Genomic DNA, 22852 nt, shown 5'->3' on the forward strand with positions numbered 1-22852 from the left:
GTGGTCCTTCTGCACACGTTACTAGCCAGATTCAAATGGTCCACCCGACCAGTGGAATTGGGAACTAGAGGGCTTACAAAATACCAGTATTTTGTAAGTCCCTATCATAAGAGGGAAGGGTTTCTTCATTTAATTATTTAAAGCTTATATTATATGGGGTGATATACATGTGTTGGGCACTAAGCTAAAAAGCCTGTTGATGAAAGTGAAGGAGGAGAGCAAAAAAATTGGCTTAAAGCTCAACATTCAGAAAACGAAGATCATGGCATCCAGTCCCATCACTTAATGGGAAATAGATGGGGAAACAGTGTCAGACTTTATTTTTTGGGGCTCCAAAATCACTGCATATGGTGACTGCAGCCATGAAATTAAAAGACGCTTACTCCTTGGAAGGAAAGTTATGCTCAACCTAGATAGTATATTCAAAAGCAGAGACATTACTTTGCCGACTAAGGTCTGTTTAGTCAAGGCTATGGTATTTCCAGTGGTCATGTATGGATGTGAGAGTCGGACTGTGAAGAAGGCTGAGTGCCGAAGAATTGATGCTTTTGAGCTGTGGTGTTGGAGAAGACTCTTGAGAGTCCCTTGGACTACAAGGAGATCCAACCAGTCCATTCTGAAGGAGATCAGCCTTGGGATTTCTTTGGAAGGAATGATGCTAAAGCTGAAACTCCAGTACTTTGGCCACCTCATGGGAAGAGTTGACTCATTGGAAAAGACTCTGATGCTGGGAGGGATTGGGGGCAGGAGGAGAAGGGGATAACCGAGGATGAGATGGGTGGATGGCATCACCGACTCGATGGACATGAGTCTGAGTGAACTCCAGGAGTTGGTGATGGACAGGGAGGCCTGGTATGCTGCGATTCATGGGGTCGCAAAGAATCGGACACGACTGAGCGACTAAACTGAACTGATACATGTGTTGAATACACACATGCACATGCATCATATATTTTAATATTGTATTTATTTTATTAACTATACATATATGCACACATAGCTTTGTATCCTTTTTTTCCTTTCAATCCTCACCATTACTGCAGCAGCAGTAGTATCAAAACCAGCATAGCATCATCACAGTGATGATTTATTCCATTCTTAGCACAGACCAGCCTATGTGCTCAACACTTCAGATATATTTGTTCTCTTAATTGTCAGATGTCATGAGGTGGATACTGCCTATCATGTTACAGATATGAACATTGAATTTCATATAGGTTAGGTATAATAACTTATGTCCAAAGCCAGAGCTCTAAGCCACTAAAATGTACGGTCTCTGTATTAGTTTCTTAGAGTTTCCTTAACAAACCGCTAGAGACCTGCTGGTTTAAAACAGCAGAAATTTTTCCTGTCACAGATCAAGAAGTGCCAGAAGTCTGAAGTCAGAGTCTTGGCATTGCCAGCTTAGTTTATTTCTCTCCCTCAGTTCTTGTCTCATTCCTACAAAGATTCGGAGCAAGGGACTAAAGAGTTTAAAACAGCAGACAAATTACAGCTCAGGCAGACAGATCTTTTATTAAACAGACACTCCCAAGTCATAGGAATTGTAACGATCCCTCTTGACTTCCCCTTTTTATACTTCCCATCTCTTCCTCCTTTTGGTGCAAAATAGGGCTTGTATTTACCACCAATAAGGAAAGGAAATGCAAATGGGCGTATACTCAAGGATGACTGACAGTTGCAACTTATATAACACCAGGCTTTGTTGCACATGTCTTCCCATAATTCAGTCTGTTATAGTCAGACATATACATATGTAGAATATTTATGAATCCTTAATAGGCTCCTAGACGTCTAAGGTTGCTTGAGGAAGCCCCCGAGGTTAGTTGGTATCCACTGTGTGCAGAGGGCACCTGTGCAGGAGTTGGAAAGTCTGTGTGGTTATTTTTGTAGTGTATCTGTGAGCCCTCCTGGATGTGTCTGGGATGGGGTTTAGAGATAAACCTGCATCTTTTTGTCTAGGACTCTCCTGGTTGCTCATGCCTAACTTCCTACTTAACGGGAAGCTTGGGTATTCCTGGAGGCTCTGAGGGAGAGTCGACTCCATGCCTTTCTCGTAGCTTCTGGTGACTGCCAGCAGTCCTGTCCTTGGCTTGTGGATATGTCACTGCAGATTGTGCCTCCATCTTCACATTTCCTACATCCCCATATCTGCGTGTCTCTCTGTCACTTTCCTCTTGTTATGAGGGCACCAGACATTGGACTTAAGGCCCAACCAAAGATAGTAGGATTTTACCTTGTTTACATCTGCAAAAATTCTGTTTCCAAATAAGATCCCATGCTGAGGTTCTGCTAGGCATGAATTTTGGGGTGACACTTTTGACTCCAGATGACACCACCCTTACGGCAGAAAGTGAAGAAGAACTAAAGAGCCTCTTGAGGAAAGTGAAAGAGGAGAGTGAAAAAGTTGGCTTAAAGCTCAACATTCAGAAAACAAAGATCATGGCATCTGGTCCCATCACTTCATGGCAAATAGATGGGGAAACAGAGGCAACAGTGGCTGACTATTTTTTTGGGCTCCAAGATCACTGCAGATGGTGACTGCAGCCATGAAATTAAAAGACACTTACTCCTTGGAAGGAAAGTTATGACCAGTCTAGACAGCATATTAAAAAGCAGAGATATTACTTTGTCAACAAAGGTCCATCTAGTCAAGGTTATGGTTTTGCTATTAGTCATGTATGGATGTGAGAGTTGGACTATAGAGAAAGCTGAGCGCTGAAAAATTGATGCTTTTGTACTGTGGTATGTTAGAGAAGACTCTTGAGAGTCCCTTGGACTGCAAGGAGATCCAACCAGTCCATCCTAAAGGAGATCAGTCCTGGGTGTTCATTGGAAGGACTGATGTTGAAGCTGAAGCTCCAATACTTTGGCCACCTGATGTGAAGATCTGACTCATTTGAAAAGACCTTGATGCTGGGAAAGATTGAGGACAGAAGAAGGGGACAACAGAGGATGAGATGGTTGGATGGCATCACCAACTCGATGGACATGGGTTTCGGTAGACTCCGGGAGTTGGTGATGGACAGGGAGGCCTGGTGTGCTGTGGTTCATGGGGTCGCAGAGTCAGACACAACTAAGCGACAGAACTGAACAGTGTCCTATATTGTATTTGTCCAAAGATCTCCCATGTTGTTGCACATTGTCATGAACGCTGCCTTTGAATGGAGGTACAATATTCTCGTTCTCCCCTTTGGTGGACGTTTAGGTTGGAGATGGCCATACCTGGCACACAGGATTGCTGCATAGCACATAAAGATGCTCCATTCTCTGGGCTGATGGAGGTGTGCTTCACTTGGGGAGCTGAGTGGGAGCCGGATTTCAGCCTTCACTTACCCCTCTGCCAGTCACCTTTGTTCAGACCTTGGCTTCTGTGTGAAGAGGGCAGCTCAGATCTGAGAGAACAGAACCTGGAATGGGCTATTACTGTTTCAGAATGTTTAAATAGCTCATTTCTGCATTTGGCTTTTCTGTTTCACAACAGGAAGTACACAATGTCTGAATTGAAAGAGACGCTAGAAATACCTCAGTTACACAGGAGGAGAGAATAATTATTCTGTATTAATCTGCAGTTTATTGATTCACTGTGTATATGTGTATGTGCTCAGTTGTATCTGATTCATTGTGACACTATGGACTGTAGCCTGCCAGGCTTTTCATGGGATTTTCCAGGCAAGAATACTGGAGTGGGTTGCCAGTTCCTTCTCCAGGGTATCTTCCTGACACAAGGATCAAAACCCTGTCTCCTGAGTCTCCTGCAATGGCAGGCAGATTCTTTACCATTGAGCATGATTGAAATTGATTTTCCAGAAGTTTTTTAGAAATTTGAACGAACTTTGCTACTTACAATGATTAGATCTCAAATCTCTTGACTTTCTTCAGTACCGGGATTGCATCATGATGAATCAAGTAGAGTCTTGGTCTAGCTGTGACATTATTTTAAAGTCATTGTTTTAAAATGTTTATTATCAAGGACATCGACATCTTTTTATGGCTGTATTCTCACTTCTTTTGAAACTACCTAATGCCAAAGAATTCTCAAACTACTGCATAATTGCACTCATCTCACACGCTAGTAAAGTAATGCTCAAAATTCTCCAAGCCAGGCTTCAGCAATATGTGAACCGTGAGCGTCCAGATGTTCAAGCTGGTTTTAGAAAAGGCAGAGATCAAATTGCCAACATCCGCTGGATCATCGAAAGAGCAAGAGAGTTCTAGAAAAACATCTATTTCTGCTTTATTGACTATGCCAAAGCCTTTGACTGTGTGGATCACAATAAACTGTGGAAAGTTCTGAAAGAGATGGGAATACCAGAGCACCTGACCTGCCTCTTGAGAAATCTGTATGCAGGTCAGGAAGCAACAGTTAGAACTGGACATGGAACAGCAGACTGGTTCCAAATAGGAAAAGGAGTATGTTAAGGCTGTACATTGTCACCCTGCTTATTTAACTTGTATGCAGAGTACATCATGAGAAACCCTGGGCTGGAAGAAGCACAAGCTGGAATCAAGATTGCTGGGAGAAATACCAATAACCTCAGATATGCAGATGACACCACCCTTATGGCAGAAAGTGAAGAGGAACTAAAAAGCCTCTTGATGAAAGTGAAAGAGGAGAGTGAAAAAGTTGGCTTAAAGCTCAACATTCAGAAAATGAAGATCATGGCATCTGGTCCCATCACTTCATGAAAAATAGATGGGGAAACAGAGGCAAGAGTGTCAGACTTTATTTTTGGGGGGCTCCAGAATCACTGCAGATGGTGACTGTAGCCTGAAATTAAAAGATGCTTACTCCTTGAAAGGAAAGTTATGACCAACCTAGATAGCATATTGAAAAGCAGGTACATTACTTTGCCAACAACAGTCCATCTAGTCAAGGCTATGGTTTTTCCAGTGGTCATGTATGGATGTGAGAGTTGGATTGTGAAGAAAGCTGAGTGCCGAAGAATTGGTGCTTTTGAATTGTGGTGTTGAAGAAGACTCTTGAGAGTCCCTTGGACTGCAAGGAGATCCAACCAGACCATTCTAAAGGAGATCAGTCCTGGGTGTTCTTTGGAAGGAATGATGCTAAAGCTGAAACTCCGGTACTTTGGCCACCTCATGTGAAGGGATGACTCATTGGAAAAGACTCTGATGCTGGGAAGGATTGGGGGCAGGAGGAGAAGGGGACGACAGAGGATGAGATGGCTGGATGGCATCACCAACTCGATGGACGTGAGTCTGAGTGAACTCCAGGAGTTGGTGATGGACAGGGAGGCCTGGTGTGCTGCGATTCATGCGGTCGCAAAGAGTCGGACACCCCTGAGCGACTGAACTGACTGACTGAAACCTTTCTTCCTCTCTTTTGAACTTTACTTAGATGAATATTTTTTGACCAAATAAAATAAACAGTAAGTGTTTTTAAAATTAAAATGACCACTTTTCTGCATATCTTTATAAATATTCATCTCTTACCAAAGTACTTTTTTGCTTTAACAAGCCTGATATTTTTATAGCATATATTTTAAAGGGCAGAGGAGGAAAGATACATCATCTTCCTATTCTGAAATGCAAATAACTTTTCTGATTACATTTTTTTTCAGTTTGGTAGAGAAAAGTTCAATCAATTTTCTAAGGCCTAAAGTAAACGAAAATTAATAGTTCAAGTTTATAATCTACTTAGTAGACCAAAATTTTTTGCTTTTGCTTTCTCCCCAGATATTATGGTTCCTTGATGGCAGATATTATATTATGGTTCCTTGATGGCAGAGAACATACCTGACTCTCGTGTTGAGGTTTAACATAATGCCAAGCACACACTACTAATGCATTCATTTTGATTGAATGAAAAGAGCAACTGCTCTCTCTCCTTCCCTTCATCCTTTCTACCCTGGTCCTCTTGACTGTTCAGTCTCTGAACACACTGCATCCTTTCCTTCCTATCTCCATACCTTTGCTGCAGATGACTTTCTCTAGTCATTCCCCTGCCAAGTTCCTACTCATCTTTCAAGTTCCAGCTCAGATGTCACATTTTTCAAGGGTGAAGCGTTTTTCAGGGGTGAGGTGATGCTTCATTCATCTCTATGTCCCCAGCGTCTGGCACAGAGCCAGAGTTAACTACATGTATATTGAATGAGCAATTGAATGTTCAGTTTTGTGCACCATATTACTTGGGTAAAAATATTTTTCAAACTTTTGGTGAAGAAAAATCAAAAGGTTTTTAAAAAATCCTAAAGTAGCTTGGAAATCTATGAATTGGAATCTCTCTTTTCTTGAGTATTCCTGAGAGTCTGCTTTACAGCCTTCTATCCTGTAAACACCTGTTTCACTTGTGTGGAGGTTTGATCCTATGAAAGCCACTGGACAAGGTGTCACAAGGCCCAAACTTTAGCCTTGGTCCTCTATGACAAATGGGCCACCATATTGCTTCTTTGAGTACCTTGTACCGTGCAAGTAATAAGAGCCTATCTCTCAGGGTTGCTGTGAAGTTAAAATGAGGTAACAGATGTGAAATTAACTTGTAAACTCTATAGCTTTACAGTTAAACAAGGTATTACCATGCATAAGGGTATACTGAATTAGGCGTAGCATCCTCTTTCATACCCCTGCGCACTTGTTCTGCTGTTCTTTCTCCCTGGAGTGCCTTCAAGAATTAATTGCTAGTCATCTGCGGTCCCCAAACATTTTACGACTCCTTATTTAAAGCATTTGTCACACTGTATCAAGGCCATTTGTTTACATCTTTGTCCTCTGCAAGATTCTAGAGTAACCTGTGATTGATTCAGTGCTTGGTACACTGCAGATTCTCGGTAACTGTCTATTGAATTGGATAGGATTGATTCAAATAATTATTATGTATGTACTTGCTTGAAGGACAAAGTCTATGTTGATGCAATTCTGTAGGTATATTTTCTGTAACTATACCACTGGACACCTTGTCCAGTAACTAACCAGTATTGGCTCTTGTTAAAAGCTTACAATGAAGATGACAGTAATGGAATATTTATAACAATAATTTTGTATTGTTAATTTAAATGATCAGACTTCTTGTGTATATTATTTGTAATTTAAGTTCATTAACAATGAAAGAATGCCTATTGTCAAAAGCACTTTTTTCCCCCTGCTGGTGGAAACTTAAGCTGCCAGATATCACTTGTGACTCCATTTATTTGGTTCTCATCATTAACTTAGATCTTCTTGTTCTTTTACAGCTGGTTTGCCATCCACCCAGTCAGCATGAGAAACACCAATCATCTTGTAAACAGTGACAACGTAGGCTATGCATCTTACCTTTTTGAACAAGAGAAGAACAAAGGTTATCTGCCTGGAGAGGTGAGAATTTATGTCACTGAAAAGCTTCATCTTAATCATTGAGTATCACCATTCATGCAGTGTTCAGAATAGCTGCTTCAGATCTTCAGAGGACAGTGTCATCCTGGATATCACATACTGATGTGCTTGCATAGGAAGAATTCTCCATCCTCCCTTATCAGGAAAGAAAAAATTTAAATGATTCTTGACTTTGTGTCAAATACTACTTATATTGATGACTTCATAAAGTTTCAATTAGTAGAAGCAGAAGAACAAATTGAAGATTTTTGCAACATATAATAGTTTTTGATCAACTTGGATACGAGATATGAGCGACTGTTGATGTTTACTTTTGTTTTCAAAGATATGAAATTATTAAGCGCCTTCTTAACTTTGTAGGAATCCAAATGAGGACAGGGAATGAGTTCTTTCCTCTGGTCCAGGCTTCCCTCTTAATTTCCTTTGAAAGACTTTGTTCTACTTTCCTGCAATATGGCCTAAGTCAGAGACAATCCTAATCCGTTGGAATGGTATTTGAAATGCAGTGAGTGATGGGATCAGAGCTGGGGGGTCCCAGAATCTAGTCCATGTACTTTAGGAAGCTCGTCAGCTCTGTGTAGATTATGGACTGCTGATAGGTAAGCGGTGAGGAAGGACCCTGCTCTGCTTGACCACAGCATCCAAACCTGAAATGTAGGAGAATATATGACAAGATGAGGACCCCAGGCCCTAGACTAGACTAAATGTTCTGTTGTAACAATATTAGCCCCATGAACATTTGGCCTGACTTTTTAGCTCCTTTATTGACAATCTTCTGTTTTTTTCACTTTAGCCTGTTTTTTAGGAAAAAAGAAGTAATTTCCCATTATTCTTTTAGTATAAGAAATGACACAATCTCCTATGCTTGATTATCTCTTTCCTTAAGTAAATTTAAGAGACTTAAGATGAAATGGTAGACCAGTTAGGTTGAGATTAAGGTCTTGCCCTACTGAAAAAAGATTATGTGTAGTTATTTCTGGTTGAAGAGATAGAGAAAAGATATGGGGAGGGCAAGTCTGGATGGTGGATGCTATATTTAGGTTCAGTTGTACAGCAGAAATATCCAGATTGACTCTTTGCTTTTTAAGCCAATAGGCTGTTTATTTTTAAAGGCAAAATGGGTCTCTGAGTTCCAGGTACAACACCGAACATGAGATTATGGGTCAGCATTTTATAACTTGTTGCACATTGTATTTCTTGTCAAAATGTTGCTGTTTGAGACACAAATTTGAAACTCTCTTAAAATAGTTTCACTGATAATTGGAATATTATGAGTAATAATATATATGTTGACTGCAATGTGAGTCTTTACAGAAACAAAAATCTTTCTCAGAATATTGTGCCTGAGAAATTTCCTCCTTTTATCCTATGCAAATGATTTTGAATAGTTCACCAGAGCGGGTTGAATGTCTGCCTTTTTAATGGAACTCATTGCAGTAAATAAGAAAGCATACAAGGCAGTTGGATGTTTCTTTTGGCAGGGGCCGTATGTAGCAGCTTTTGCTTCGTCAAATCTGGGAGATGTTTCCCCCAATGTTCTTGGCCCGCATTGTACCAACACGGGAGAGTCTTGTGAAAACGCCAATAGCTCTTGTCCCATTGGTGGGGTAGGTAATAATGACATTAAGTCTTTGTTTTTGCATCTCATGGGTATTTTATGTTTAACTATTCACTGTTTATTTACAATTATGTTCTCCTCAGTGTACTCTGGCCTACTTACTGCTAGCATTTGCTCTTCTCAAAAGCACCCACTAAATTTTGATTGGATAAAATTATAGTTTTCCATTTGATGCTTATATTTTTTGAATGGTAAGACAATTTAGTAAATGTCACAGATTAAATATCCTTTCCTAAACTTGGACAGCTTGATACATTTTGCCTTGGCATTTCTGAAGTCACAATTTAGTATAAAAACTGCCTGCCTGAGACATTTCTCTCTGATTTTCACATCTTTAGGGTTTTTCTAAAAATGTAACATCAAAATTCTTTTTCTTATAAATTACAAAACAAAAAAAAAAAGTGTTGCTGTGAAAGCTTGAGGCTTCTCTTGTAGCTCAGTTGGTAAAGAATCTGCCTGCAGTGCAGGAGACCTGGTTTCAATTCCTGGATCAGGAAGATCTCCTAGAAAAGGAAATGGCAACCCACTTCAGTATTCTTGCCTAGAGAATCCCATGAACAGAGGAGCATGGCAGGCTATAGTCCATGAGGTTGCAAGAGTCAGACATGACTTAGTAACTACACCACCACCACCACAAAAACTCAAACCACATGGAAATCTTAAAGAGCAGTAAAAAGTGAAAGTCCCTGCTTACCTTCCTCCCCTCCACCTGCTCCTTTTCCCCAAAATTACCACTATCACACCTCTTCCTACGTGCGTGCATCCATGAACAACATTCTATAACTTATTTATTGAGGTTTTTTGTTTGTTTTTGTCCAGGATTTGGGTTTTCTACGTAATTTGTCTTTCAAAAATATCACTCTAGATAGTTCTGTGTAGTAAGCTTTACACTCAACAAGTGAGGCTGTACCATCATTTATTTAACTGCTCCCCCTCATCTGCGTTTAGATTTTTCTCCTTTGACATGAGCAGCAGGTGCTAGTCTCTGGTTCTTATTCTTTGTGTTTACAGAATATTTCACCTGTGGTATTGCTTTTATTAAACACTATGTTTGGGCTATTTATTTTATCCCAGTCATGTTCATCCTCCCAATGAGAAACATATTTTTAACAATTATACTTTTCTCTTATACTTTACTATTTTTATATAGAAAGTCTTCCTATTGTAAAGCAATGATACTCCAATGTTTAAAAAAGTAAGAAAAAAGAAAGTCTTCCTACAGCAGAAACTAATACATTTTTAATCAATTATAATTCAATGAAAAAATGTCTTTGTTACCCTTCATTTGCAAAATTTTTACACATTATTAATTCACATTAGAGTGGATGATTATTTGTTAAATTCCAAAATTCATACATGAAATGGTTAAATAAATTATGATACTTATTTGCAATAGAATATTATGCATCAATTTTATGTCTTATGTTGAAATAGATGAATTCTAGCAATGTTCATTGCTCTAATTCCAGAATGATTTTGTTTTTCATAATCTGTAAATTGGGAGAACGTCTGGAAAGAGATGCTGGAATGTGGCTTTAAAAAACAATCTCTTTGCTGGGACTTCCCTAGTGGTCCAGTGGTTAAGACTCCGCTTCCTGTACAGGGATCTTGGATTCAGTCACTGGCTGGTTGGGGAACAAATGTCCGACAGACCACACAGACAAAAAGAAAGGGTGTTTGCTCAGATTCGCTTATCATTTTCCATCCCTTGAAAGAATCGCTTATTTCACTAAGAACATATCTCACGTCATTTTGTTCCAGGCTAGCATGTGTGTTGCTATGGGACCTGGGCAAGATATGTTTGAAAGTACACAAATCATAGGACGGAAAATATATGACAAAGCAAAGGTAAGCTGTGGGCCCTGCTGCTTTTATCTTCATTCAAAACTATACTTTAAAATCCACTGACAATTTTCATTAGGAAGTTGGTCTTTGTAAGGAAGACAGCAGGAGCTCAAGCTGCACCAAGGAGTCTGAAGGTATGATGCTGTTTAGTGTCGATCAGGAAGGTCGTTTCACATACCACACAGGAACCTTTCTCTGACTGCTTGTGACTGACTTCCTACAGGAAGTACATTGAAAAGCGAGTAATCAGGAAAACATTCTTTCAGCCAGAGTGCTTGCTTCAAGCAGTTAAATGATAGATTGTAGTTTTCAATTAATGTAGTATCAGATATGACCAGACTGACCCAAATTCTCAGAAGTCTCTGGGGCCTTTGCCTGCCAAGTCCCCTGGCCATTTCCTATCTTTTCTTTGGGGACAAGGTAAAGCTGAGTGGCACAATTTCCAGTTCTTGCAGTTTGCATTCAAATTAGTCCCTGGTCTTTTTTGATATGGCAAAGATCATCCATCTCATGTTTTCTTTTCTTTTTAAAAGCTCTTTTGATGAAGAGAGAATCTGGTTTCAGAGAGCTTACTACCAGTTACTCTATCCTCCTTCCTCTCCTAAATTTTACCTTTCAAGTTTGCTCGCATGTTTTGTATCAGCTCGGATAAAGATGTTTCCAGTGGAAAAGACAAAGGATAGCTTTGAGCTCAACCATCTCTAATAAAGATAGTGAAATCTCTGCCTTTTTATAGCTTACCCATACCTTTAATGAGCATGCCCATCAGTGTGTGTGTGTGTGTGTGTGTGTGTGTGTGTGTGTGTGTTTATGTAAATATTGTGTCTCAAGGGTTCTAAACTGTTTCAGGAGCAATTAAGGAAAAACAAAAGCACCTTTAAAAACAGAAGACACCAGCCAGCCTAATTGCTGCAGTTTAATTACTGTGGTCTCATCAGCGGATTGTTCTAAATTAACAGATTCTATTTAGGGTGTACACCTGTGACACAATTTGGCATCAGAAATTTTGTTACCATTCTGAGCCTAGAGACATGGAGATCGGTCCCACATTCTCAGCAAGGCACAACTTTCCTCTCAATCAGGGAGGCAGTTCTACAGGACTTAAGAGACTCAACAACAGCAACAACAACAAAATCAGGGGAGGTGGGCTGCAGCTGGTGTTTCTGACTTATCTCTTGCGTTCCCACATGGCAGTGGAAACTGGGATGGCAATAGAATGAAACTGAGTTAGATGTCAGGCGAGGGCCCTGGTGCTGAAGCAGGGTTTGCCTCCTCTATTGTAGGATGGAGATGAATAAAAACAAGCATTGTCAGGGACCTCTTTGGTGTTTCAAGGCTTAAGACTTCACTTCCCACTGCCGATGGATCCCTGGTAGATGAGCTAAGATCCCGCATGCCTCAGGCCAAAACACCAAACCACAGAACAGAAGCAATATTGTAACAGATACAATAAAGACTTGAAAGAACACAAGCATTTCTAAATATATTTTAATTCACATTTCCCATAAGATTATAAAAGGAATTCCTATTTCTCATAAGATTAAAAAAGCATCAATTGATCCTGTTGGAAAAAAAGACCATCAAAAATGAACAGTGGGTGGGAGAACTGAGGCAGATGAAGTGGGTCCTGAATTCTCTCAAGTCCCTCTTTGGTATGAGCCCTGCCAGAGAACTCAAGGACCATGAGAGGGAAAACTCCATGAGAGTCCCTGAGGAAAAACTTGTTCTCTGCAAAGAAGATAATTTGGTCCACCTACTCCTAACCTTCCTTGGTGACTCAGATGGTAAAGAGTCTGCCTGTGATGCAGGTGACTGGGATTTGATCCCTGGATGGGGAAGATCAGCTAGAGAAGGGAATGGCAACCCACTCCAGTATTCTTGCCTGGAGAATCCCATGGACAGAGGACCTGGCGGGCTACATTACAGTCCATGGGTTTACAGAGTTGGACATGACTGAGCAACCAAGGCTTTCACTCCTAACCTTAAAATTTCTTGACTGTCTTTCCAATGAGGTTGGAGCATCTTGTGCCATAGCCTGCATTGCTGGAATTTTGTATCTGTGGGCAATAAACCCAGGTCAACAGACTCAGAGCCTTCAGGTTTCTGGGAAGTCACTGTGGGTTTGGCAGAGAGTTGAAAATGCTCTGGCTAGTCAGCCAGCAGCACAAAACTTGACTGAAAGATGCTTTTCCAAATTGACACTTGTTGGGTAAATGTGTACAGTATTCATTTTAGCTCATCTGCTTTTCATGGTAAGGCTGTGTGGGTTTTCTAGGAACTGTATGAGTCCGCCTCCCAGGAGGTAACTGGGCCACTGGCTTCAGCTCATCAGTGGGTGAATATGACGGATGTCACCGTCTGGCTCAATTCAACACACACAGTAAGTGTCACTGAGTCATACTGATTATGTGCCACAAGGGAAGAGCTCTGGGCTGATCTTATTGTTGAAGTTCAACTTCTGTTGCTTTTGTTTAATTTTTTTCCTTTAGGCAAAAACGTGTAAACCAGCCTTGGGCTACAGTTTTGCCGCTGGCACGATCGATGGATTTGGAACCCTCAATTTTACTCAGGGTGAGGTGCAGTCTGATCAGGTTTATGGTTCTAGATTCTGAACTTCAGGATTCTATTCCCTAACAGGATTTCATGTAGCCAATACATTTACTATTTTAATTTTTAAAATTTAGGGGTAGGTAGGCTTTCCAGGTTTGTACATGATTTCTCCAGGGTCAGTATCTTTCATAATTTAGCTTTCCACTGATTCAGATAAGAATCAAGAGATTCTCTCTGCATTTCAACCTGCGGAGGAATAGTTTTAAGTTGGGCAGGAATGGAGTTGGAATGGTGCAGAGCAGGGGTGTCATTTTAACACCCACAATATGAATTGGCCCTTCCATCTGGTTTTTAGCATCTCTTTCCTGGAATTCTTTATGGGAGCCCAAATTCCTCAGAACAGAAGACTTTAGGAGCATAAAGCATGTGATCCTGGGTCTTCTTCCTGTGTGTATTTCCATGAATTTTTAACTGATTATTATAGGTTTTATACTTTATCCTGATTATCACTGTGATAACATGCATTGGAAAGTACACAAAGGTAAAGAAATTGAAAAGTAGTACCAACAGGCAACATTTTGGCTTATTTCATTCTGGTCTTTTATATACATGTATATTTTGGAACCATTAGTTGAAAAAGAAATACAATCGTAACATGATACAGTTGGCATCATCTTCCCTGGCAATGTTTCATCTAGCTTGGTCTAATGTTCTAAAACAAATAATTTTTGATAGCTTTATTGAGATATAATTCACAAAACATAAAATTCAATGGTTTTTAATGTATTCACAGATACATGCAACCATCACTGCTATCAATTTTAGAACATTGTCATTGCCTCAAAGAGAAACCCTGTACATTTTAGCTATCACAGCCCAGTCCCCATCTCATCCAGACCTAAGAAACCACTAACCTCTATCTCTGTCTTTACCTCTTCTGGACATTTTGTATAAATGAAATCGTAAAAATATGTGGCTTTTTGTGTTGGCTTCTTTCGCTTAGCATCATGTTTTCAAAGCTCCTCCGTGTTGAAATAATTTCATTGCTTTTTTTCTTTTTAAAAATTGTTTTATTGAGGCAGAGTTGCTTTCAGTGTAGTGTTAATTTCTGCTGTACAGCAAAGTGACTCAGTTATACACAAATGTGTATATATGTAATGTGGTTTTCCCTTGTGATTTATTATAGGATATTCAATATAGTTCCCTATGTTATACAGTAGAATCTTATTTTTTATCCATTCTCTATATAGTAGTTGCATCTGCTAACCCCAAGCTCCCAGTGCAGCCCTCCCCCTTGCAATCATGTCTGTTCTCTACGTCTGTGAGTCTATTTTGTAGATAAGTTCATTTATGTCATATTGTGACTGAATAATATTTCACTGTATAGTTTTAAAAGTCAGATTTTATTTATGCATTCCTCAGCTGATGGACATTTGGGTTGTTCTGTTATGGGCTGTTAGGAATAATGCTGTTATAAATATTCATGTCCAGGCTTTTGTGTGAGCATGTGAATGTGTATCATTTCTTTGATACATGCCTGGAAGTGGAATTGCTGGATCATTATGGTAAAATTCTATGTTTAATTATTTGAGGAACTACTGGAGTATTTTCAAATCATTGCACAGTTTTATGTTCTCATCAGTTTCTCTCTGAAGATTCTAGTTTTTTCACATCCTCACCAATACTTGTTTTTATCTTCCTTTTTTAAATTCTAGCTACCCTTGGGGTGTGGAGTGGTATCTCATTATGGTTTTGATTGGCATTTTCCCGGGATATTGAGCATCTTTTCTTACGTTTGTTGGCCATTATTGTGTCTTCCTTGGAGAAATACCTGTTCATATATTTTTCTTATTTTTAAATTGGTCTATTTGTCTTTTTATTATTGAGCTGGAAGAGTTATTTGAGAGTCCCATGTGTGCTCTATAAGTAGGTCCAAATATGTTCATAGTAATTATATTTTCCTGATTATATATTCTATGTTCTTAGGTTTTGTAGTTAACATAGCTTTTTCCTAGATTATGGGTGTTAGGCTTGGTGGTTTTTAATTGCTCATGTGTGTGTATACACATAATTAAGTGGAGATCAAAAGAGGATCTTTAGAGACCACAAGTTAAACAGCTGGTACTTCAAACTGGAGATTTCTTTTATAGCTTTCAAAATAGGAAAAAGATAATTCAGCTCATTGACCTGCATTTAATTATATTTTAAAAATTGGCAACATGGCTGAGAAAGAGCAATAAAAGCAAAACCTGAAAGATGTAGAACATATATATTCTTTTACTCTATCAACCACACTGAGGATCTAATTAAATAGTGGCTCCTACTTTAACATGTACAGGAAATTTTACCTCTTCTATTTTGTAAACTGTTTGAAATCATTGAGCAGCAAACTTAATAAAATCTCTCCAAGTTCTGAAAGCATTGTTGTACAACATTTGTCAAAATAATGGTGTTTTTCAGAGGGTTGCAATCATATTAATCGTAACATTCCTAATAGGGATGACAGAAGGGGATTCATTTTGGGACAGTCTTCGGGATCAGGTTCTGGGCAAGCCATCTGAAGAAATCAAAGAATGCCATAAACCAAAGCCAGTCCTCCTTCATACTGGAGAGGTAATGCATTTGGATTATCATGGTGAAATTATTGTTATTTTTAAATTTATGAATTATTAGATATGAATAGGTCTGTGTTGAATAGTAGGTCTGTGTATTATACAAATGTTCCCAAATTAAATTTTTAATATTGAAAATATGGATGCCATAAGTTTAACTCTAAAGAAATAAGGGGTATGATTACTAAATATACTGACTTAGCTTTTTACATCCATAGCAAATAACTGAAACAATTAGAACAGAGGAAAAGGAAGAATAAGATCAAGATTTATAAGCACAGAATTCCTCACAGAGAAAGACATCTCAGGTTATTTTCCACAACTCAGGCAACATTATTAACTAAAGCAATATTCTTTGAATACCCTTTGGAACATGGATTTTCATATTCATGCCAGTGTTCATAATACCATGACTTTTTGATATAGAAACAATTTTTAAATACAGTGTTTTTTTTTCTAACATTTACTTGGAAATTCTTCAAGAAGGAGAGGAAATGAAGGAAGAGAAGGGATAGACGGAAAGACTCTGTGCTAATCTGAACATGGTAAAGGATATACTCTCTTGGAGGAGAAAAGTAGGGCAAGACGCAGTAGCTGGAGATTCGAAGCGCTATCTAGAGTAAAAAGAGAAATAATTAAGTTATTCCAAATGATGGTGATTCCTTATTTGTCTTGTATAAGGATAGTCATCATGGTAATAGAGGAGAAACATTGTGATTCCGTAAAGATAAAGCCACCAAAAACTTCATTGATAAGAAAATAATTCCAGGTTAATGGGACACTGGTATCTGAAATTCACATATTAATACTAGACAGAATATTTAATACCACATGACTTAGAAAAAAATCTATGACTGTAGGATAAGACACCCAAACAACTGGAAACATTTAATATCCATTAACAAAGGAAATTCTGTGAGCAGCATTGGTCTCTTGAGCAAAGAGAGTGGTATTCTCAACACCGTTTTCATGCTTTTGGTTCTTAGCTGTTAAAGCCTCATCCCTGGCACCCAGATATTGTTGATGTTCAGATTGTTACCCTTGGGTTCTTGGCCATCACTGCCATCCCTGGGGAGTTCACGTAAGTTCCTCTCTTTTATTTTGTGAGATTTTGTGATAGTTGTAGATGTGTTTCCGTTGAAATCACTTCTTATCATGGGCAGATAACCCTGTACTGACTCTTTGTATCCTACTGTGCTATGTATGGCAACAGTGAGAAATATTCCCAACCCTCTTTTGGTGGGGCCCCTGAAGAATACACCTCCTTATGCCTCTCGCTAGTGGGTATCTTGAAGTAAACATGAAAATTTGAGAAGTTATCATTCCAGATTAAAATTATGCAGTGACTTCTTATGTCAGCAGAAAGACTTTAAATAATATTAAAATACAGGAACATGAAACAATCAGTTTAGGCATTCGAAGCACAGAAACATGTTTTAAATTGGCTCTTTATGCCATATTTCCTGTCTTAGTAAGTAGCAATTTTGTATCTTCCCATTGCTCAGGGCCTAAATCTCAGTCATCCTTGAATTCTTTTTCAGTTTTCCCTGCTTTAAATCCCTCAGCAAATTCTGCCTGTTCTATTCAACACTTTCCATCATTCTGCCCCACCCAGCTCCTCCCCACTTGGGTCTGAGTCACCATCGCCCCTCCCCTGGATTTCTGCAATAGCCTCCTCACTCTCTTGGTTCTCCCTTACTTCTCTATAGCCTTTTCTCAACATTATAGCCAGAGATATCCCTATAAAGCATACGTTAAATCATGTCACTTACCATAACCTTTCAATAGCTTCCCAACTCTCCAGATAAACCCTCACACCCTTATAATATCCAGCAAGGCCCTCTGCAATCCTCTCTTCAGCAAACTGTCTGATCTGATTTTGTACCACCCTGCACAAAATTAATTTGCCTCAATCACACCTGCTGCAGCCATGTTGGCTCAAACTGCCAAGCATGCTCCTGTTTTAGGGCTTTTGAACTTAAACAGCTCCTTCTACCTGCAACATTTACCCTCCATATATCTCCATAGCCCATTCTTTCATTCCTTCATTTGTCTGCTGAGAACTCTAACAGAGATGCCAGTCCTGCTTACAGTACATAACATTGTTTTCACCCACCACTGGCCCATGACATCGCTCTCACCATCACAACAGTGACCACCACCATCCTCTCATCCTTATCCTACCTTATATTCTCCATCTCACTTTTTTATTTTCTATTGACCATCTTCTCTTCCAAGAATGTAAGCTCCATACTGTTGAGTGCTCAGCAATTTGAAGTGAGTCTGGTATAAAGTTAGTAGCTCAGTTGTGTCCCTGGTTACTGTAATCCCCCAGGTTCCTCTGTCCATGGAATTCTCTAGGGAAGAATAATGGAGTGGGTACCCATTCCCATCTCCAGGGGGTTTTCCTGACACAGGGATCTAACCCAGGTCTCCTGCATTGCAAGTGGTTTCTTTACCATCTGAGCTAAATAAATGAATGAAGCGTAAGTTCTCTGTAGGCAGGAATAGCGTACATTCTACTTAGCTGTTATTAACAGAGAATGTAACCAATTGTTGACTCAGTGAATGGAAGACAATTGTGATCTGCCAGTGATGTTCACTGATGCTGTTTTCCTCCTTCAGCTTATCTGCTTTTGGTTTAGGATTAATTTTGAAGATAGGGCAGTGTGGAAAAAAGCTCAACTAGAACTTGCGTTGTTTCTATACACTTAACTGTTGTGTGTGTTGTTTCTATACACTTAACTGTTGTGTGTGTTTCTATACACTTTACTGTTGTGTGTGTTGTTTCTATACACTTTACTGTTGTGTGCGTTGTGTCTATACACTTTACTGTTGTGTAGCCAGGCTGACGTTTTGGCTTTCCTTACAAGTTTTTGTGTACCTTGCTCCTTTTGTGTCCCTCTCTGTGTACCTTGCATACATTCTGAATAGGAAACCACTGAGATAATTCTGTTTTCTTGACTCAGGACCATGTCTGGACGAAGACTTCGGCAGGCAGTTCGAGAAGTAAGTTACAAATGAAATAATATACCTATGCATTTTTATTTGGAAAAGAGAAGAAGAATTCCCTGTCCTTATGACCTGATACCTTTTAAATTAATCATTGCTAAGATGGTAATAGTTTTACACTTCTGGAAAGTGAAGGCTGGAGGGGAATATGAAATATTGATGGCATAAGAATAAAATTTAAAAATATAAAGGAAATATAGTAGGATTAAAATTTTTATTTGTATTTATGTACTAATAATTTGAAATTGATGAATTTTATGGATTCAGTAGTAAATGACCCCAAGTACATTAATATCTGAAAGTCATATATAAAAAATCTAACACGTTGAAAATTATGTATTTTATCTATATTTGTGATTTTCTTTATTTCAGAAAGTATTGTCAATGTTTCTAAATGACATAACCAGCAAAAGTCTTATTATTTGGAGCTGGAAATAGCTACTGTGGTTAGCTAGTAATGCTCCCTTTAGACTTTTTAGGAAATTGATAAAACATCTATATTTTTAGTAATAAAGTTCTGCGTCAGCAAATACAATCATTAGGGTGTTCATAGACCCATTGCCTTGCCCAACTGGAATGCAGAGTTAAGGCTTTTAACTTTTCACCAAGGACTCTCTGATACTCTTGTATTCCTGGGCAATTTTGATCATTGGAAAAATATTAAGATAAATATCTTATAATAAAAATTCATATTGATAATTATATGTTAAATATAACAAAAATGATAATACACTTTAAGATGAAGAGTAATTTTAGTGCACTCTCCCCTTTGCCCTAGGAATTTGAAGCTTATGGGATGCTGAATATGACTGTTGTTATTTCAGGTCTATGTAATGTATATACACACTACATTACCACATACGAAGAATACCAGGTAAAGTAAAAAGTTCTCATCATTTAAATGAATTATACCCTGGTCATAGAAGGAAATGGCAATGGAGAAGGAAATGGCAATCCACTCCAGCACTCTTGCCTGGAAGATCCCATGGATGGAGGAGCCTGGTAGGCTACAGTCCATGGGGTCGCAAAGAGTCGGACACGACTGAGCAACTTCACTTTCATCCTGGTCAAGACTATTGTATCAAATGCAGATTTTCTTTCTGGACTTCCTTAATTATGTTTTTTAAGAGATGATTTTGTTTTAGAGCAGGTAAGAAAAGGATAAGCTAGAGGTCATATTTGGGAGTTCTAGGGTGACCATTTCCAAGTTCAGTTGAGAATTCTAGTCTCATTAACTTCCACTTTCCCTGAAATAAATTACTTGGTCAAGGGTACTGGTAATAAGCCTGGGTTATGGCATACAACATTTCTAACTCAATCCATAATGCTTTTGGTACCTTAAGCTTCTGTAGAACCTGAGAAAATGCCCATTGGCAGCTGCTATCTAGGGAAAGCACTGGCTAAGCACCTTGCAAATGTAATTTTATGTAATCCTCTCAATTAGCCCTGACTGAAATAGGGTATTATTATAGGATGATACAGATTAAGAAACAGAGCCTCAAAAAATTAGGGAGGCTGCTGACTGGTGATGTTTTTATTTTGTTTGTTACAAATAGTACAAAATGTAGCCTAAGTACTTTTATTTTATTTTTTATTTTTTTTTAAATTTTATTAATTTTTTTATTTTTTAAATTTTAAAATCTTTAATACGTGAAAACAGGGTAGAAGTCCATACTTACTAGTTTCTAATACATCTGAAGTATAACTTGGCAATCCGTAGCGTGGCACACAGGCTGCCTCTTAGCAAATGCTCCGTAATTCCAGCACTGGACTCTGCCCTGCTGCCCTCTGTTGACTTTACTGAAGTTCCCTGCCTTTGAGTAATTCCTGTTGAATGAAGATTCTTAGCTGGGATAAATTTAGATGAGAATAATAAGTTAGATGAGAATAATTCCATTTTTGCCTTTATCTGTAACTGTAATTTAGCATTATAGTAAAGTAATGCTCAAAATTCTCCAAGCCAGGCTTCAGCAATATATGAACCGTGAACTTCCAGTAGTTCAAGCTGGTTTTAGGAAAGGCAGAGAAACCAGAGATCAAATTGCCAATATCTGCTGGATCATCGAAAAAGCAAGAGAGTTTCAGAAAAACATCTCTTTCTGCTTTATTGACTATGCCAAAGCCTTTGACTGTGTGGATCACAATAAACTGTGGAAAATTCTGAAAGAGATGGAAATACCAGACCACCTGACCTGCCTCTTGAGAAACCTATATGCAGGACAGGAAGCAACAGTTAGAACTGGACATGGAACAACAGACTGGTTCCAAAAAGGAAAAGGAGTGTGTCAAGGCTGTATACTGTCACCCTGCTTTTTTAACTTATATGCAGAGTACATCATGAGAAACACTGGGCTGGATGAAGCACAAGCTGGAATCAAGATTGCTGGGAGAAATATCAATAACCTCAGATATGCAGATGACACCACCCTTATGGCAGAAAGTGAAGAGGAACTAAAAAGCCTCTTGATGAAAGTGAAAGAGGAGAGTGAAAAAGTTGGCTTAAAGCTCAACATTCAGAAAACGAAGATCATGACATCTGGTCTCATCACTTTATGGGAAATGGAGAAACAGTGGAAACAGTGGCTGACTTTATATTTTTGGGCTCTAAGATCACTGCAAATGGTGATTGCAGCCATGAAATTAAAAGATGCTTACTCCTTGGAAGGAAAGTTATGACCAACCTTGACAGCATATTAAAAAGTAGAGACATTACTTTGTCAACAAAGGTCCGTCTAGTCAAGACTATGGTTTTTCCAGTAGTCATGTATGGATGTGAGAGTTGGACTATAAACAAAGCTGAGCACCGAAGAATTGATGCTTTTGAACTGTGGTTGGAGAAGACTCTTGAGAGTCCCTTGGACTGCAAGGAGATCCAACCAGTCCATCCTAAAGGAGATCAGTCCTGGGTGTTCATTGGAAGGACTGATGTTGAAGCTGAAGCTCCAGTACTTTGGCCACCTGATGTGAAGATCTGACTCATTTGAAAAGACCCTGATGCTGGGAAAGACTGAGGGCAGGAGAAGGGGACAGGAGAGGATGAGATGGCTGGATGGCATCACTGATTCAATGGACATGGGTTGGGTAGACTCCAGCAGTTGGTGATGGATAGGGAAGCCTGGTGTGCTGCAGTTCATGGGGTTGCAAAGATTTGGACATGAGTGAGTGACTGAACTGAACTGAGGAAATGGCAACCCACTCCAGTGTTCTTGCCTGGAAAATTCCATGGACTGAGGAGCCTGATGGGCTATAGTCGATGGTGTTGCAAAGAGTCAGACATGACTGAGCATGCTCACATGTTATTGAGCACTTCTTTCAATTATGAATGTAGGCACCAGATGACAGTAACATTATCAGTACTATGATTTTTGTCATCAATAGGAACCAATAAAATTTTTATATCACACCTAGTTACCACATATATGGAACTCTCTTTTATTCTCATTAAAAGTGAAAGTCACTCAGTTGTGTGTGGCTCTTTGCAACCCCATGGACTATACAGCCCATGGGATTCCCCTGGCCAGAACACTGGAGTGGGTAGCCGTTCCCTTCTCCAGGGGATCTTCCCAACCCAGGGATCAAACCCAGGTCTCCCACATTGCAGGTAGATTCATTACCAGCTGAACCATCAGGGAAGTCTTTGATTCTCATTGCTATTTTAAAATCAGAGAGCTAAGAACAAATAATTTCACAATTTGTATGGAAATACAAAAAACCTCAAATAGCCAAAGCAATCTTGGGAAAGAAGAATGGAACTGGAGGAATCAACCTGCCTGACTTCAGGCTCTACTACAAAGCCACAGTCATCAAGACAGTATGGTACTGGCACAAAGACAGAAATATAGATCAATGGAACGAAATAGAAAGCCCAGAGATAAATCCACGCACC

The 22852-nt window shown here is 39.1% G+C and overlaps 1 protein-coding gene across 2 annotated transcripts in view; it reads left to right on the forward strand.

Moving 5' to 3' along the window:
- LOC102183481 (neutral ceramidase) overlaps positions 1-22852 on the forward strand; it is a 104103-nt gene that overhangs the window by 59802 nt on the left and 21449 nt on the right. For both annotated transcript variants that reach the window (XM_005698167.3, XM_005698169.3), the window contains 9 exons: positions 7191-7311; positions 8811-8936; positions 10709-10795; positions 13068-13172; positions 13282-13363; positions 15840-15955; positions 16941-17035; positions 18924-18963; positions 19745-19840. In XM_005698167.3, coding sequence (XP_005698224.2) covers positions 7191-7311; positions 8811-8936; positions 10709-10795; positions 13068-13172; positions 13282-13363; positions 15840-15955; positions 16941-17035; positions 18924-18963; positions 19745-19840 — 868 coding nt within the window. The remainder of the gene's footprint in view (positions 1-7190; positions 7312-8810; positions 8937-10708; positions 10796-13067; positions 13173-13281; positions 13364-15839; positions 15956-16940; positions 17036-18923; positions 18964-19744; positions 19841-22852) is intronic.

Source organism: Capra hircus, chromosome 26, assembly GCF_001704415.2.
Source record: "Capra hircus breed San Clemente chromosome 26, ASM170441v1, whole genome shotgun sequence".
Lineage (NCBI taxonomy): Eukaryota > Metazoa > Chordata > Mammalia > Artiodactyla > Bovidae > Capra > Capra hircus.